This window comes from Maniola hyperantus, chromosome 10 (assembly GCF_902806685.2).
Source record: "Maniola hyperantus chromosome 10, iAphHyp1.2, whole genome shotgun sequence".
NCBI lineage: Eukaryota > Metazoa > Arthropoda > Insecta > Lepidoptera > Nymphalidae > Maniola > Maniola hyperantus.
Window position 1 is genome coordinate 8,978,736 of NC_048545.1, and position 15,817 is coordinate 8,994,552.

General features: G+C 36.2%; 1 protein-coding gene across 2 annotated transcripts in view; it reads right to left on the reverse strand.

The window, feature by feature from the left end:
* The window catches only part of LOC117985940 (lachesin-like), a 111,909-nt gene extending 110,710 nt beyond the window's left edge, over nt 1-1,199 (reverse strand). For both annotated transcript variants that reach the window (XM_034972734.2, XM_069501638.1), the window contains exon 1: nt 852-1,199. In XM_034972734.2, the coding sequence (XP_034828625.1) occupies nt 852-877 (26 nt within the window). In that variant the 5' untranslated portion in view covers nt 878-1,199. The remainder of the gene's footprint in view (nt 1-851) is intronic.
* Between the last annotated feature and the right edge of the window lie 14,618 nt (nt 1,200-15,817).

Below are 15,817 nucleotides of genomic sequence, written 5' to 3' on the forward strand. Positions count from 1 at the left end.
GGTCTGGATATCTACATCACTTTATATATATATATCTTCTAGGTATGTGTAATCTATACCTAGGTTATAAATAAATAAATAAATAAAAATCATTCAATTAAACTTTTACAAGTATTTTTGATAGTTATAATATACTTTAATACTTATAATACTTGTAATATTATAAATACGAAAGTGTATCTGTCTGTCTATAAGCTTTTCATGGTTTTATGACATGCGTTTACCTGATTTTGACGAAATTTGGTACAGAAATAGCTTGCAATCCTGGAAAATTGTGGGAAATCAACTAGTAGGATTTTTAAAGAACCTAAATCAATGTGGGCAACATTTAGTTATATACTAGGTACCCAAACTGTTTTGATCGTGTATAGGTATACCGTGATAACTATGTAAATTTCGTACGATAAGTACCTACCTGCCTAGTAGAGTTCTAATTCCATATTTACTTAAGTAATATCGCCACAGTCTAAATTGTTTTTAGCGGATATCTGCGTCATAATAGCTATCTGCATGCCAAATTTCAGCCCTATCCGTCTAGTAGTTTAAGCTCTGCGTTGATAGATCAGTCAGTCACACAGTCAGTCAGTCAGCTTTTGTTTTTATAATATAAAAAATACCTGGATGATAAGTAGTTTAATTAAAATAATTAAAGAGCAATTACCATCAGCTGTATCCGGAAACAACAAGAAATTCGCGTTTTAGTAGCAAACAAAGTGATTACGTTTAATTACGAAAGTTTTCCTGTTTCACTTTACAGACGCCAGCGGCAAATTTTCAATGGTTGCTACTAATGAAAATCTCATGAAATTACAAAACATGCCTCATATTTAAAGTACTAATTGGAAACTTACTTCCTCAAGCGAACGAAGACAACCATTAAAACTGCACAACACAATCATAAGTTTATAATTGTTATTAAAAACATCCACGTATGCATTTTATTACACATATTATCATCTATTTCCTAGTTGGCAAATCTATTATTCAAGTCATAACAAGTTAACCACGTGGACGTAAAATGCGCGGGAAATCGGAAGATCGAGAAGGAAAATTCGTAAGCAACGGAACCACCATCTCTCTCCGCGCTCCAGAATATACTGACAACTGTCACTGAAAGCCCGGCCGGTATTTTCCCCGCTTTTACTACCAACGCTTTTCCTCTTCTGTCCTGTCTTGCTTTCACGAAATCGTATACACAGGGCTTTACGAACACACACGAAAAACAACTTAGTTCGACTCGCCGCGGTTCCGTATATAAGTGTTGTTTATTTGTGTGCATCAATCGCATACGTGAGTGCTTGTACGAGACGCATCTTTATGGTGGCCCACTATTGCGCTATTGCACACAATAAAATGTAGTACATTCAAAATAAGACCTTAATTATATTAGTTTAAAATAGATATTAACTGAAAATGGTACGGTTGCTAAGCTTTTTTTGTTGATGGAACAGTGTGTGATTCGCGCATGTCTGTTGTCAATATTTTATTTAATATGTGACTATAAAAACTATTGTTGTCCTTATTATTCATAAAGTTATGTCATATTTATGTTGATTCTCAAAAATCGAGAGTCAACGTTGCTTGCCACCACGTCACAGGCAAAAATTTCAAATGGTTTTCCGTAGATCCTTTATCGGTCAGATTTATTTGTTGCCTATCAGATCAAGCGAAACTTCCAAAATTGTTTTATATAAAAAAAAAAATATATAAATAAATGTGAAAACCTATGGGATTTTTTTTACCCAAACATTGGCTTGGGTAAAAAAATAGACAAAGGACAATTATTATTTATCATCTAACTAGCTGCCCTGGCGAACTTCGTTCCGCCTAACAGTCGATTCAAATTTTTGAAATTTTTCTCTCCGTAAGACCATCCTCGTACTTCAAGAAATATTATAAAAAAGAATTAGCGAAATCGGTTCAGCTGTTCTCGAGAGTTGCGATGATCAACACATTTAGTGATTCATTTTTAGGGTTCCGTACCTCAAAAGGAAAAACGGAACCCTTATAGGATCACTTTGTTGTCTGTCTGTCTGTCTGTCAAGAAACCTACAGGGTACCGTTGACCTAGAATCATGAAATTTGGCAGGTAGGTAGATCTTATAGCTGACATTTGGGGAAAATCTGAAAACCGTGAATTTAGGGTTAGATCACACAAAAAAAATTAAATTGTGGTCATGAACTAATAATTAGTAATTTCAACTTTCGAAGTGAGTGACTATATCAAGTGGGGTATCATTTATGAAAGTTCTTCACCAGTATATTCTAAAACGGATTTTTATTTATTTTTATGCATCATAGTTTTTGAATTATCGTGCAAAATGTCGAAAAAATACGACTGTAGTACGGAACCCTCATTGCGCGAGCCTGACTGGCACTTGGCCGGTTTTTTTTTATATTATAGATATCATCTAGTATCAGATAAACGGTACTATTATTGGTATTACGGATCAGCCTGATTGTCCAGCGCGAAAATGCAGCCAATGTTCTTGGCATCATTCCACGCGGGTATCATTTGTATAGTAATTAAATAAGGCTAGCTTTAAGTTTTATTGTAATATTTTCATTAAAAAAAATGGGTATACGGGGTGGCGTGCAAAACTCGGGTCAATGCCGCCTACGACGAGGCATTGACTCCGAGTGGCCTACGGAACGTTCGTTTACCTCTAGCGTCATTCAGATGTTTCATTTGGAATATATCGTGAAATTTTAAAAAATATAGGAATGGAATTTTTTCGCGTTTTTTTGTGGTATCTAATCACTGCATCATCAGTACTATCACCTGTCTTCATTTTTGCCAGCGTTCTGGTTACACACTGTATAGTTCGGTTTTATTATAAGTTTAAATGAAGTTTAATTATAGAAGATACTCAGAAGAAAATTACTTCTGCTCGAAATAAATTCAAACAAGCCATCCAAATTAAATGACTTCCCGTTCCTTCCTTTTCCGCTTATTAATTCACTAATTATTGGTGCTCGAAAGCTCGCTTCTCATTCCAGTGGTGCTGGTAAAATGGTTCTTGCGTTAAAGCAGTTAATAATAAATCATAATTACCTACTTTTCTACTATAGAAGAAAGGTTTAAAAATAAACAACTGATGCACTCTGCCAGTATAACTTGACCCGCATGTGCTCATAAGTTAAATCGCTCCCTAGGCTTTTACCGAAGAGAGCCGCTCTTGATAGTTTACGGATGGGAGGAAACTTTGGTACATTTTAATACAATTCTCTAATAACTAGAGTTGATGTCTTGTTATATTGATATAGAGTTTCGATGCATGAAAAAGTAGTTAATTGATTTAACCATCACAATTATATGGGTCAAACCAAAAGCACACCCCCGGCACTCCATACAAACGAACTTCTTGCTACTACCGGAACACAGGCTTGTCCGCCAACGATTTGTGTGTATAAGTAACGGACAGACGGAGAGACGGACAGACGGAGAGACGGACAGACAGACAGACTTCAAAGTGATATCCTATAAGGGTTCCTTTTTTTCCTTTTGAGGTATGGAATCCTAAAAAACGACAATGAAAATTTATTTATTTCATCTAGGATAAGAAGTGTCTCTATGCTACGTCAGTACCCGTAGTACAAGATTTTACGTCTCACCAAACCAAACCAAATTCGAGAGTCGAAATACTTCCGCGTTACAGTAAAATGGACCTAAACAGCCTTGAATTAAAGTCAAATATTCAATGCCACTGATTTTAATTTCGCAATGTTTCCGCTTGGAGCGCTGGCTGTAGAAGTGTAGACAAACTTGAGCTTTAAAACAAGGCAATTAAGATCCAGTTTACTGTAACGCGGAAGTATTTCGACTCTCGAATTTGGTTTGGTTTGGTGAGACGTAAAATCTTGTACTACGGGTACAATTACTCTACCACCAAGCAATCAAGCAGCTTACAATCATGGCATAGTAATAAATAAGCTGCTGATTCCGAACTCCCTGCAAAAGATCGTGATGAGTGGAAAGGAAATCTTTACAAGATCCTAAGCAATGACGAATTCGACGTCCAGCAGTGGACATCTATTGCTTCTAAGAATGAAGTTCATTGCTGTGTGAACATAACATTAACTAGATTAAATATAATTATATTTGAAGTAAAAAATCAACAAACCTTTAAAGATTCTGTTATCGTAAGTTATCTCATACAACTTTGTCTTCTTGTAAAGAAACAAAACGGGGCTCGTCGAGTAATTTACTCGCTTCAAATGATATTAAGCGTAAGATAAGAGTATGGAGCACTCTTTCGCAGCGTAGGTACGACGTTTATATAGCCCACCGATATACTAAAGTCAAAGATATACTTACATTTTTTGAGAGGCATTCCTAAAAGTGTAACAATTATTTTTTTCGCAGTTACTCTTTAAAAATTAATGCTGAATTTTGCCTTAAAGTTATTATCGATCGGACTTAGCGAGAAAACGTAACATAAGTCTCATGATTTTTATAATTGACAAGTAAAGACGAGTTTTTGACATTTTCTCGGATCATTTTTATTGTAGTAGAACTAAAATTAATTTCATTAAAACATCTAGTGTTACAGAAATTAATTTTAGAGGCCCTAACATAGAATTAAAATAGATCAGTGAGACCCCGTGACAGGTTTAATAACACTGCATGTTTTTTATGATAAATCTTATCAATCAATTTACACAATTAAAACTGAATACTTAACGTATTTTAGCAGTAACAATGTGTAAACAGTTCTATACTCAACGTATGCGACACTAATCACTACGTATCCAGTAATATTTATTCTGCAAAAAACGTATGGTGCAAACAACGTGTGAATGGGGTCTTATTATGGACTTCCAAACGTCATGATTTGACATTTTTCACACAGTTTAAAAAAAAAAATCATGATTAAATTAACCTTGGTGTCACGTTTGTAAACGCAAAATGTACATTAAGGGCTTAGGGTACTTTCTCACGCGAGGTTGTATCTTGGGTGTTGTATGTCAATGACACAGGGCTATGAATAACAATATACCAAAGAGCCTGGAGCGCAAACACTTGAGCGTGGAAGTTTGTTCCGAAGTGCCCAAACTCACGAACAATAGTCTCACGTGGCATAACGAAATCGGGGATAATAGACTTGTTATATATAATACTGGACTTGGTATTTGGATATCCCGACTAATATTATAAAGGTGAAAGTTTGTATGTGTGTGTGTGTGTGTGTGTGTGTTTGTTTGTTACTCCTTCACGCAAAAATTCTAGACGGATTTGGCTGACGGAAAACTATGATACATAAAAATAAATAAAAATCTGTTTTAGAATGCACAGGTGAAGACCTTTCATATGATACCCCACTTGATATAGTTATCTTACTTCAAAAATTGAAAATCCTAATTATTAGTTTATGACCACAATTTTTACTGTGTGATGTAACCACAAATTCACGGTTTTCAGATTTTTCCCCTAATGCCAGCTATAAGACCCACCTTCCTGCCAAATTTCATGATTCTAGGTCAACGGGAAGTTCCCTGTAGGTTTCTTGACAGACCGACAAACAGACAGACAGACAGACAGACAGACAGATAGACAGACAGACAGACAACAAAGTGATGCTATAAGGGTTCCGTTTTTCCTTTTGAAGTACGGAACCCTAAAAAGGAGGAGATACTCAATTCGACTGTATGTTTTTTTTTGTATGTTTATTACGCGATTATGCTCCGTCAATTATGAAGTTTTTTTGTTTTTTATTTTATTTTATTTTTATTAGCCCTTGTCAATGGTCATCCATTGCAAGAGATACTCCTCAGAAGTATAAAAGTCTTTCACACGAGCTTGATAAGTTTAGCGGAACGGTTATTCCCATATCCATGGTTTCTTTGCTTCACGGCATTGACATTTAAGTATTCTGTTGCTTGACATGTCTTATTGAAGTTACTTTGCGACATTCGCAAATTTAACTTCAGATAAAGACTTTAATGCTTCTAATTCAATTTTGTGTTTGAAATGTTAAATTATCTGCTGTTTGGATTTGAAACGATTTATCCAGTTGTTTTTTTCACCATACGATGTACCACTCGATTTTTTTCTAAGAAAGATTGTCTACCTATTGTAGTCTATATTTTAACGTAGGTATATGGGTGGTTCGGTGATCAAATAAAAGCGCGTATAAAGTTATTGCTTATTAAATTACTAGCTGATCATCAGCATCAGCATAGGGCATCAGCTACTCGTGGATTTAGGTTTTAAAAATCCCGTGGGTGCTCTTTGATTTTCCGGGATAAAAAGTAGCCTATGTCACCCTCCAGGTCTTAAACTATACCCATACAAAAAATTACGTCGATCCGTTGCTCCGTTGCGACGTGATTGAAGGACAAACCAACAAACAAATACACTTTCACATTTATAATAGGGATACTGATGGTGTTGTGCGGATTTTACTTAAAATGGGAAATATCAAACCCTTAGTTGCCCTTAGTGGTTCACTTTGTTGCAAATTAGTGTTCGACTTTCGAGCTGCCACGGCCGTCTATTATTTTATGATTTGCTAAAAATTGTGTGTAGGTATAAAATGTGTCTATTTTTATGAGTACAGACCATTTTATATATTTTTTACTATACAGGCTTGCGTTTGACTGCAGTCACTAAATTGTAGGTGATGATACAGCCTAAGTTGGAGTGCCCTCATATCTAGAAGATGCCAATTGGAATTTTTTAAATATTTATATTGCATGTTACGAAGTAGCAGCACAGCCATATTTCGTTAGAGGTTGAATCAAAGAGTTGCGTCAGGGAAAACTTGTGATAACTTATCTTTCCGGCAAAGAGTTATGAAAGTGCAAACTTTCATGCCGAGCAAAAAAGTGTGGACAGTTTTCTCAACTTAGACCTTCGGCACAACTTTATAAATGCTAAGGGAATTTCTATTGAAGATCTTTTTATTAATCTTGACAGACTCACGCTTAACTATGATCTGACCTGATACCGACGACACGCAATCTTATTTTCTTAAACGAAATTTGAATTTCGAATCGAATATGCTTAAGGTTTCGAACCCGAAAGCTGTCAAGTGCCAAGGGGTCCCTATTACTAAGCCTCCTCTGTCCGTCTGTCTGTTTGTCCGTCTATCTATCAAGTGTCAACATGCTATATCTCCGGAATCGTAATAGTTAGAGTTGAAATCATTGATTTCGTGTTTTTATTGCCGTTATAACAATAAATATTAAAAAACCAAGAAAGCCAATCTGAAAGTGGCTCCATGAAAATTAAAATGCGAGTCCGACTCGCACTTGACCAGTTTTTTTCTACAATTTTCAGTTCAGAAAGTAAGGAAATCATAATTTCATAAACCAAGTATGCAAACGAGCGGATATTAAAATAAGTTTAAAAAAAATTCTTTCAAACTAATTTTAAATATGCCGTTGTTTTTAATCTAAGCTTTATTAATAACAGAGGAACCGAGTTGCCGGTAAATATGCACACTAACCACACTCTATCTAAGAAGCTACGTTTGAACTATGCAAGTATAATAGCTTGACTTTGATAACAATGACAATAGTCGTATATTTTTTAATTTGGTTGTCACTTGCTGATATTACTGCGGCGATCGACGGACAAAATTACATGTCATATTTAGTAAAAAATAAGAATCAAACTGCGAACTGTAAATTTAAAACTAAACTAAAACGAATTCGCTCTAGTCTCTACCACATTATTTAATCAGTTAAATTTCATAGTGTTTTAAAAAATGCAATTTTATACAGTAAGTAGGTACACTGTCAATGTAGGCAAAATAAAAAAAACCGTTCGATGTCGGTAAATCTAAATCAACCCCTAAGGGAATATAGGGGTTTGAAACGAAGCCGCGGGAATAAGCTAGTTATAATATATGTTATGTCTAGATGATGCCTGTGACTTGACTGTGATCCACGTGGGTAAAAGATATAAGTACATGGATATGTGTTTAAAAGTTCGCAGGAACTTTTTGATTTTCTGAGTTAAAAAGTAAGTAGCATGGTGTGGTTGATTCAGGGTATGAGACTTCCATTCGGCCGAATTGGTTCAGTCATTGCAGCGTGAAGGTTTGACAATCATCCAAACTTTCACTTTTATAATATTGCTAGATGATGCCCGCGACTTCGTCCGAGTGGATTTAGGTTTTTAAAACCCTCGGAAACTCTTTGATTATCTGGGATAAAATGTTGCTTATGTCAATTTCCTGGACGCAAGCTATTTCTGTACCAAATTTCGTATAAATCGGCAAAACGAATAGGTTTTTAAGAATCCCGTCTGAACTCTTTGATTTTCCGGGACAAAGAGTAGCCTATGTCCTTTCCCGGGATGTAAGCTAAATATGTACCAAATCTCATCAAAATCGGTTAAACTGTTGGGCCGTGAAAAGCTAGCAGACAGACAGACAGACACACTTTCGAATTTATAAGTTAAGGATTAGAATACTTAAAAGTCAACTTGAGCCAGTGCCACACAAGTGCCTAGTTAAGTGCTGTAAACGGAGCTCTTCTGGCCCTCTGATTCCTCCCTGTGGTATTATAATATGAGGAGTTATTTGCTCGCATCTCGTTAGTAACGACATCCTTCGTGTAATGATATACCGGCCCACTCGTGCTGCTTAAACAAGTTTTAAGCTTTATGTTATTAGCCTCTAAGTTGTACAATGTTAAAAAATAAAATTTTACCCTGAATAATTGCTTTTATGTGTTAACATTCACATAGTGGTTTGCCACAAACTCGAGTTCCGGTTATCTTCATATTAGGTGATAGTTCGGTAAAAACCATAACCGATTAAACATAAAACGTAACTTATTAACCGTAGGTACTTTTTTAACTGTGTTTTCTCATCGTCTTTTTAAACTGTATTTTGACCGTATTCTTTGATCCTAATTTTAATGATTGAATCAATTTTATCTTTATCAAACATGAAACAAAAAATAAACATAAGATACAAAGCAATTAAAATAATATGTAGTACGATTAGCAGCCTTATCATCTATTACTGAAACACGATTTCTACTTAGAACCTACCTACCTAGATATAATACTTAATATAACTCTATTTTGTACTTTTTGGTTAACCGACTTTTTAAGTGTACTTTTAATAATAATAATATGATGGTAGGTATTATTACCAGCATTTTTTTACATATGAATTCAATGGATTAAATTGGTGTACTTATTCCTTTAATTAAAACGATGTAAAACCTTCAAACCATGAGCGGAACTCAAATTATAAAGATCATAGGTACCCAATGTACGCGATTGGTCCAGATGGCAATCGGGCAGGGAACGCCCCTCACACCCGCACAGCCCCCGAGCTAACCCGATGCGGGCGAGTGCGGGTAACGTGCGGGTGTGCGAGGCGGCCTCATACTCCGATTGCCATCTCAACCTGTCGCGGACTTTAGACAAACTGGCGGCGCTGTAATAGTCAGTGAGATGTTGTTACTAGAGAGAACATTAAGGTCCCGCAATAAATAATACACAGTCTGTCCGTCTGTCTACTCTATCTTTTCACTGCCCATCCGCTTAACAGATATTGACATTTGGTACAGAATTAACTTACATTCCTTGGGCGGATATAGGATACTTCTATCCCGGAAAATCAAAAAGTTTTTTTAAAAACATAAATCGATATGCCACTTGCTTGTCTGATTGCAGCCAAGCGCTAGTCTGTAAAAAAAACTTTTATAAAATAACGAAGGTCTGGCACTCGCTGGCTTTTAGGCCGTTACGTATAGAAATGCTTTTTTTGACACCTGCTCTATGGTTTGCTCCTCTATAGCTATCATCTCCCAAGTAATAGTCCGCTACTGTTTGCATCTCCCCGTGGCTGGGTTCTCCAAAATTCAATTTAAATATGATGGCGCAGAGAGCAAACATGAGATCAGCGGGATTAAATGACGTCAGCCGTTTGTCGGGTTTGCGTCCGTCCGAGATTCCATTCATGAAATTCTATCTTCGCGTCAGCAAATTGTACTATATTATCGTTCTACTAATCTAATCAAAGTTATCACATAATATATTATCTTCATAAGAAAATGAACACGCTAGTTATTACAATAGGTACCTATAGCGTTTGGCTAACTAGCTTTTACTTGCTACTTCAGGCTAAAACACTAAGATATCTACTCAAATTATTTATATGTAGGTACATAGTGGTATGCAGCAAGACCCAAGTACCTATGGCTTTCTCATTCCAAAAAATAAAAAACGAACGTGTACTGCAAAGTTCTCTGCAGCTTTATGAGCACAATAAATATATTTCTAAAGAAAATATATTCAGATTTTCATTTTACTTAACGTATGCATTCTGAATTCATATTTTCGAATACAACAAAGTTTGTTGTATTAAAATGTTGTATTTTCTTGGCACTCTAAGGAAACTCAGCTGCATAATAAAAATGTATCCAACTTTACTGTAATATGGAACTGGAAGAGCCAAAAGTAGCATTTACCAGTAGATATACCTGATGAAAATGCAGTTAGGTACGTCAGCAGCATTGGTTGCGCCGTAACAATCATCCTCATCATTATCATGAACCTATAGCTATCCACTTCTGAACACTCAGAATGAGAAACAATGACCAAGTGCGGATTGTCACATTTTACACACCTTTGAGAACATTATACTTTTAGGTGTGCAGGTTTCCTCACGATTAAAATAAGTGATGTTTAGTTGCTTTAAACCAAAAAACCGGCCAAGTGCGAGTCAAGCTCGCGCAATGAGGGTTCCGTACTACAGTCGTATTTTTTCGACATTTTGCACGATAATTCAGAAACTATGATGCATAAAAAAAAACTGTTTTAGAATGTACAGGTGAAGACCTTTCATATGATACCCCACTTGATATAGTCACTCCCTTCGAAAGTTGAAAATACTAATTATTAGTCCATGACCACAATTTAATGTGTGATCTAACCCTAAATTCGCGGTTTTCAGATTTTTCCCCAAATGTCAGCTATAAGATCTACCTACCTGCCAAATTTCATAATTCTAGGCCAACGGGAAGTAGCCTGTAGGTTTATTGACAGACAGACAGACAGACAACAAAGTGATCCTATAAGGGTTCCGTTTTTCCTTTTGAGGTACGGAACCCTAAAAATCCATACACTCCGAAAAGTTGGAACTGCGTGCCCGGGATCGAGCTCCCAACCTCCCGAATAGGTACGCGTCGTCATAATATACCCAAAGCAAAGTGAATTTAATTATACTGGGTAATCTTATTAAAATAGCTGCCCAAAACTCCTCAGTAGGTAAAGTTTCTTTGCCCAAGTTTAAATGTCGTTTTTCTAACTTACTAATAATAATTTCCTCGGCGGACTGCAGTCTCTATAAAACACAAGTTGCTTACAGCTGCTCGAGTTACAATGAACTTACTTGAAGTACCTATATCTATATACTTAATAATTATAATTAATTTTACTATGCGATAATTCCTACTATAATATAATTAGGTATGCTGTTTATTTTATCATGAATAAGTTATGAACGCTTACAATTACTTTCCTATTTATTTTGTACCTTTGGAACTTTGTACATTTTACTTCTTTCAAATTAATTAGCAAAAAGGAGTAGATATAAAAGGAAAAGCTGACTGACTAACCGATCTATCAACGCACAACTCAAACTTAGGGCTGAAATTTGGCATGCAGATGGCTATTATGACGTAGACATCCGCTGAGAAAGGATTTTTGAAAATTTAACTCCTAAGGGGGTAAATAGGGGTTCGAAGTTTGTGCAGTCCACGCAGACGAAGTCGTGGGCATCAGCTTGTAACAATATATAACGAAACAACTAGCTGGAGTTGCTAGTGTAAATTACATTTATTTAAAAGCACCGCAAACCGTAGAATGTTACTTTACATTTTCTTTGTTTGCTTTTGACTCATTTGAACCGCGATTCAATTAAATAAATAGGAGTTTGCTTTTGAATATTATTTCTATTCTAATTTATTTCATTGAATCAAAATTAAATAGGTCCTTGAAAGTTGAAAGCCAAATTTATAATTATTATAAATTTTAATTAGCCTTTTCGAGTTTGTCTGCAAATAATAATTACATAGGTAATGGATTTCTTACAACCTACGTTGCCCATAGATTTTCATAATTATTTTTTTGAATTATTTGGTTACCTACTTAATTACCAAATAAACAAAAAAAAATTGGAATCAATAGCTATCAAAACAATAATTATAATTTGGACGCCGGACAACTTTTCATCGAATCCATCGTGTTTATAAAACGTTAGTCTACAATAAAATTCGTGTATAAACTAGAAACAAAAAAAAATTTGTACTTGTGTAGCAAATTAAGTAAATGAATATTATTCTGTTCATAAGCCACTTGCTTAAATACGTTAATCCAATTAGGGAGAATTCATTATCCGCCATTGGAACGTGTTTCTCGGGCAATAGTGATTAGGCGAAAGAACCCTTGAAGCCTCTTGGAGGGACTCTGTAGGCGATTAGTATTGGAGAGCGCTTCACCCCCTTCACTGTGCCCTCGGCTCGGTCCCTCTCAATACATGCGTAGCTCTCCACGGTGTTTATTACTGACTAGATTAACTCGTGACTGCGTTCAGGTAGAGTTCTGCGGAATATACTTCCTTTCATCATCATCATCATCATAATGGAGCACACCTCCACCCAGCGCTCCTATAGTCAACCTTACCTGCCCGCGGTACCCCCTGCTGGACTATTAACGAGGCTGGATAAATGGCGGCGGCCAGTGTCGGGCTGCAGCGACGACGGTGCGACCAGCCTAGCCCAGTGCGATGTGCAACACGCCTGCCCAGCGCGGTCATTATGGGCAAAACCTTACTTCTTTTACTAATTCCAAGTTAAATACCGCAGTGGATGAGACGGAGACCTCATATTCGGCAGGTCGGAGATTCGATCCCGGGCATGCAACTTTAACTTTTCGAAGTAATGTGCGTTTTGAGCAATTAATTAATTAATATTACTTGCTTTATAACGTGTAAAAAAACATCTTTAGGAAACCTGCATGCTTGAGTTCTCTATTATGTTCTCAGAGGTGTGTGAAGGTGTCAATTTGCCCTAGTCCAGCGTGGCGGACTATGGCCTAAACCCTTCTCATTCTGAGAGGAGATCCGTTCTCAGTAAAAAGCCGGTGATCATGATGACTGACTCCAAAAGAACATAAAGAGGTTTAGATTTGTATCCAAGGTATTATTTTACACATAAACGAAATTTTCTATATTTAAGTAGGTGCCTCTTATTCATTAACTTTTCTGCATAATACTTTTCTGCATAATTGTATAATTTGTTTATTTTCCGGACAAAATCTATAATCTGATTGACGTTTTAATGAATTATATTTATTACCTTTACCACGAGAATAAATAACACTTAATTATTATAATAGTGAAAACTGCATTAATTTAATTTTGTGGTTGTATGATTTATTAATGAAGGTGTAACCACTTATATGTACAATTCGGGATTAATTTATGTAATAACATAGAAATGTTTGATAAACTATATGAATATTTAAATTAGTAAATAAGGATTACGTAGGTAATTAAAGTGATTAAAATAACATGAACCCTGTGAAAGAGTTCCATGTAAATTGAACTTCGCAGTAGGTCACTTATTTCAAGTCATGTGACGGAAAAAGTACCATCTAATAATGCGATACATAGACTTACATATCACTGATGCGATGGCTAATAGGTACATGTATTTTGCATTGTAACTTCAAATCTTTGAAAAAGCAATCGCCGAGTTTCTTGCTGGTTCTTCTCGGTAGTAAAGGCATACTGAATAGAGGTGATTCATTTATTCATTAACCTGTTAATTTAACACATATTAAAGTTTGTTGATTACATTCGATACTAAAAGTTAACAATTTTAAATAAAAAAATATTAATAAATCAAAAAATACATAATATTATACCTAATTATGTCCCATACCTACGTTCTAAGTAGCTGCAGTAGGTAGGTAGGTAGCGCGAAGATTCCAGGAAATTAAAATTCGAAGCGGGCGCGCGGTGCAGTGGGGTGGGGAATGAACAGCACAGTTGCAAAACGCGCGCGCGCCGAGACATACCGAAGGCGACCGAAACCGATTACGTCACGCGATATCCGCGAGTCCGCAACAAGTAGTCGGTTAAAAATACCGATGTATTGAATATGGTTAAAAATACCAAGTCAACTAATGTTTAATACCACCTCATCGATATGATAATAAATTTAGCATATCAGTTAGCAAATGATTTGTTGTTCCCATCGAATACATACAAAGTGTTATCAAATAAGTTAAATAATTTTGTTGTTAATTTTGTTGATGTTTTGATTTGATACACAAATAATACATAAGTTTGTAGGCGTGTCAATGTTATAATAGGTTTTACTGTCATAGATTCCGTGAAAAGAAACGTTGCATGAAGGAAGCTTTACTCTGTGAAAAGAAGCCATCTTGGATTAGCCGGCAGAGTTGGATTTTGACAGACACGCGTAGGTTGTCAGATTCAGAATTCACTCTAGCCTTTTTATTAGAATTCAGATTAGCTTAGGTAATTCGAGATAGGTAGCTTTTAGCGTGAATAATAATGATCGTGATATTTAATTCTGTGATTGTGATAATGTAGAATGTTTGTGTTAAATCGTAACCTTAAAGTAATTCTAACCTTTAATGCTATCCGGTGACTTTGTCTGCAAAGCACTATTAATAATGTTCGCGTAGTTGTTAGACGAATGTGGAATATCAATTATATTGGTGAATATTAGAGTATTTCGTGAGTTAACGGTTGGCTCAGTGGATAGATTATTATAATGACATCCGTTAAGGTTATTTCTGCAAACGCTAGTAATTTAGAGTGTAATTGGAGATATACCGGCAGTTGAGATAATAATTAGTTTAAAGTGATAGTAATTTGCAGTTAACTTTGATAGTACCCGCTTTAGAAACGTATAACCCGTTTGGTTAAGAATCATTGATGACTCTTGTGTAGGGTAGACACTACCCTACACAAGAGGTAGGGTAATCGGACAATGAGTTTCCCATTAGATCGAATAGCTTGCATTCTGGTGGTTTCGAGGAAACCGGGCACGAGCTGGCGATCCCTTGAGTGGGATTCGCGTAGGTAGGTATAGTGTGGCGATTGCATGCCTGGATGAATAGTGTTCGAGGCGCCGTAGCGCACGATGCTATGGCATTCGGTATGTAGACGCGCATAGAGTGGATAAGGTAGAGCTATTGTGATATTGCGAGTTAGTAAAGAGGAGTCAATAATATGATCTGGTTTAGATAGTGAGTGTCAATGCAATGATTATTTTAAGAGTGTTCATGAAGTTGAGATTGATGATTGAGCTAGTCGCCACGCGAGTTTCTTGCTGGCTCTTCTCGCGGTAGGCTGTAGCATTCCGAACCAGTGGTAGATTGTCTTTAGATGATCAGATAAAGAAATGGCTAGTGATTTGATTCAGAGGTTGCAATAGCAATTGTGCCCTAATCACATGATGCGATGATGCTATGATGATGATGATGATGATGTTGAGATTAGGTTAGAGTGAGGTGAGGGGTCGCTGTGAGGGGTGGTTGGAGGCGACCTAGGTAGGGTTAGGTTAGGTTTACCTCGTTACCTTGCGTTGATAGTTTCCCTGTGCTATACGTGAGAGTTTCCATGATAATAATTGAGGATAGTCCATGTAATTTGATAACACAAGAATATCGTTAGTTCACATATGCGGCCTGGTTCATTTTAAGAAAGTAAATCCCGACTCATCCAATAGGTTGTTTAAAGTGCTGAGAACTAATTGTAAAGATCATTGATTAAAGTACCTAGTGGTTAATTACTACGTTCTGATACGTTCT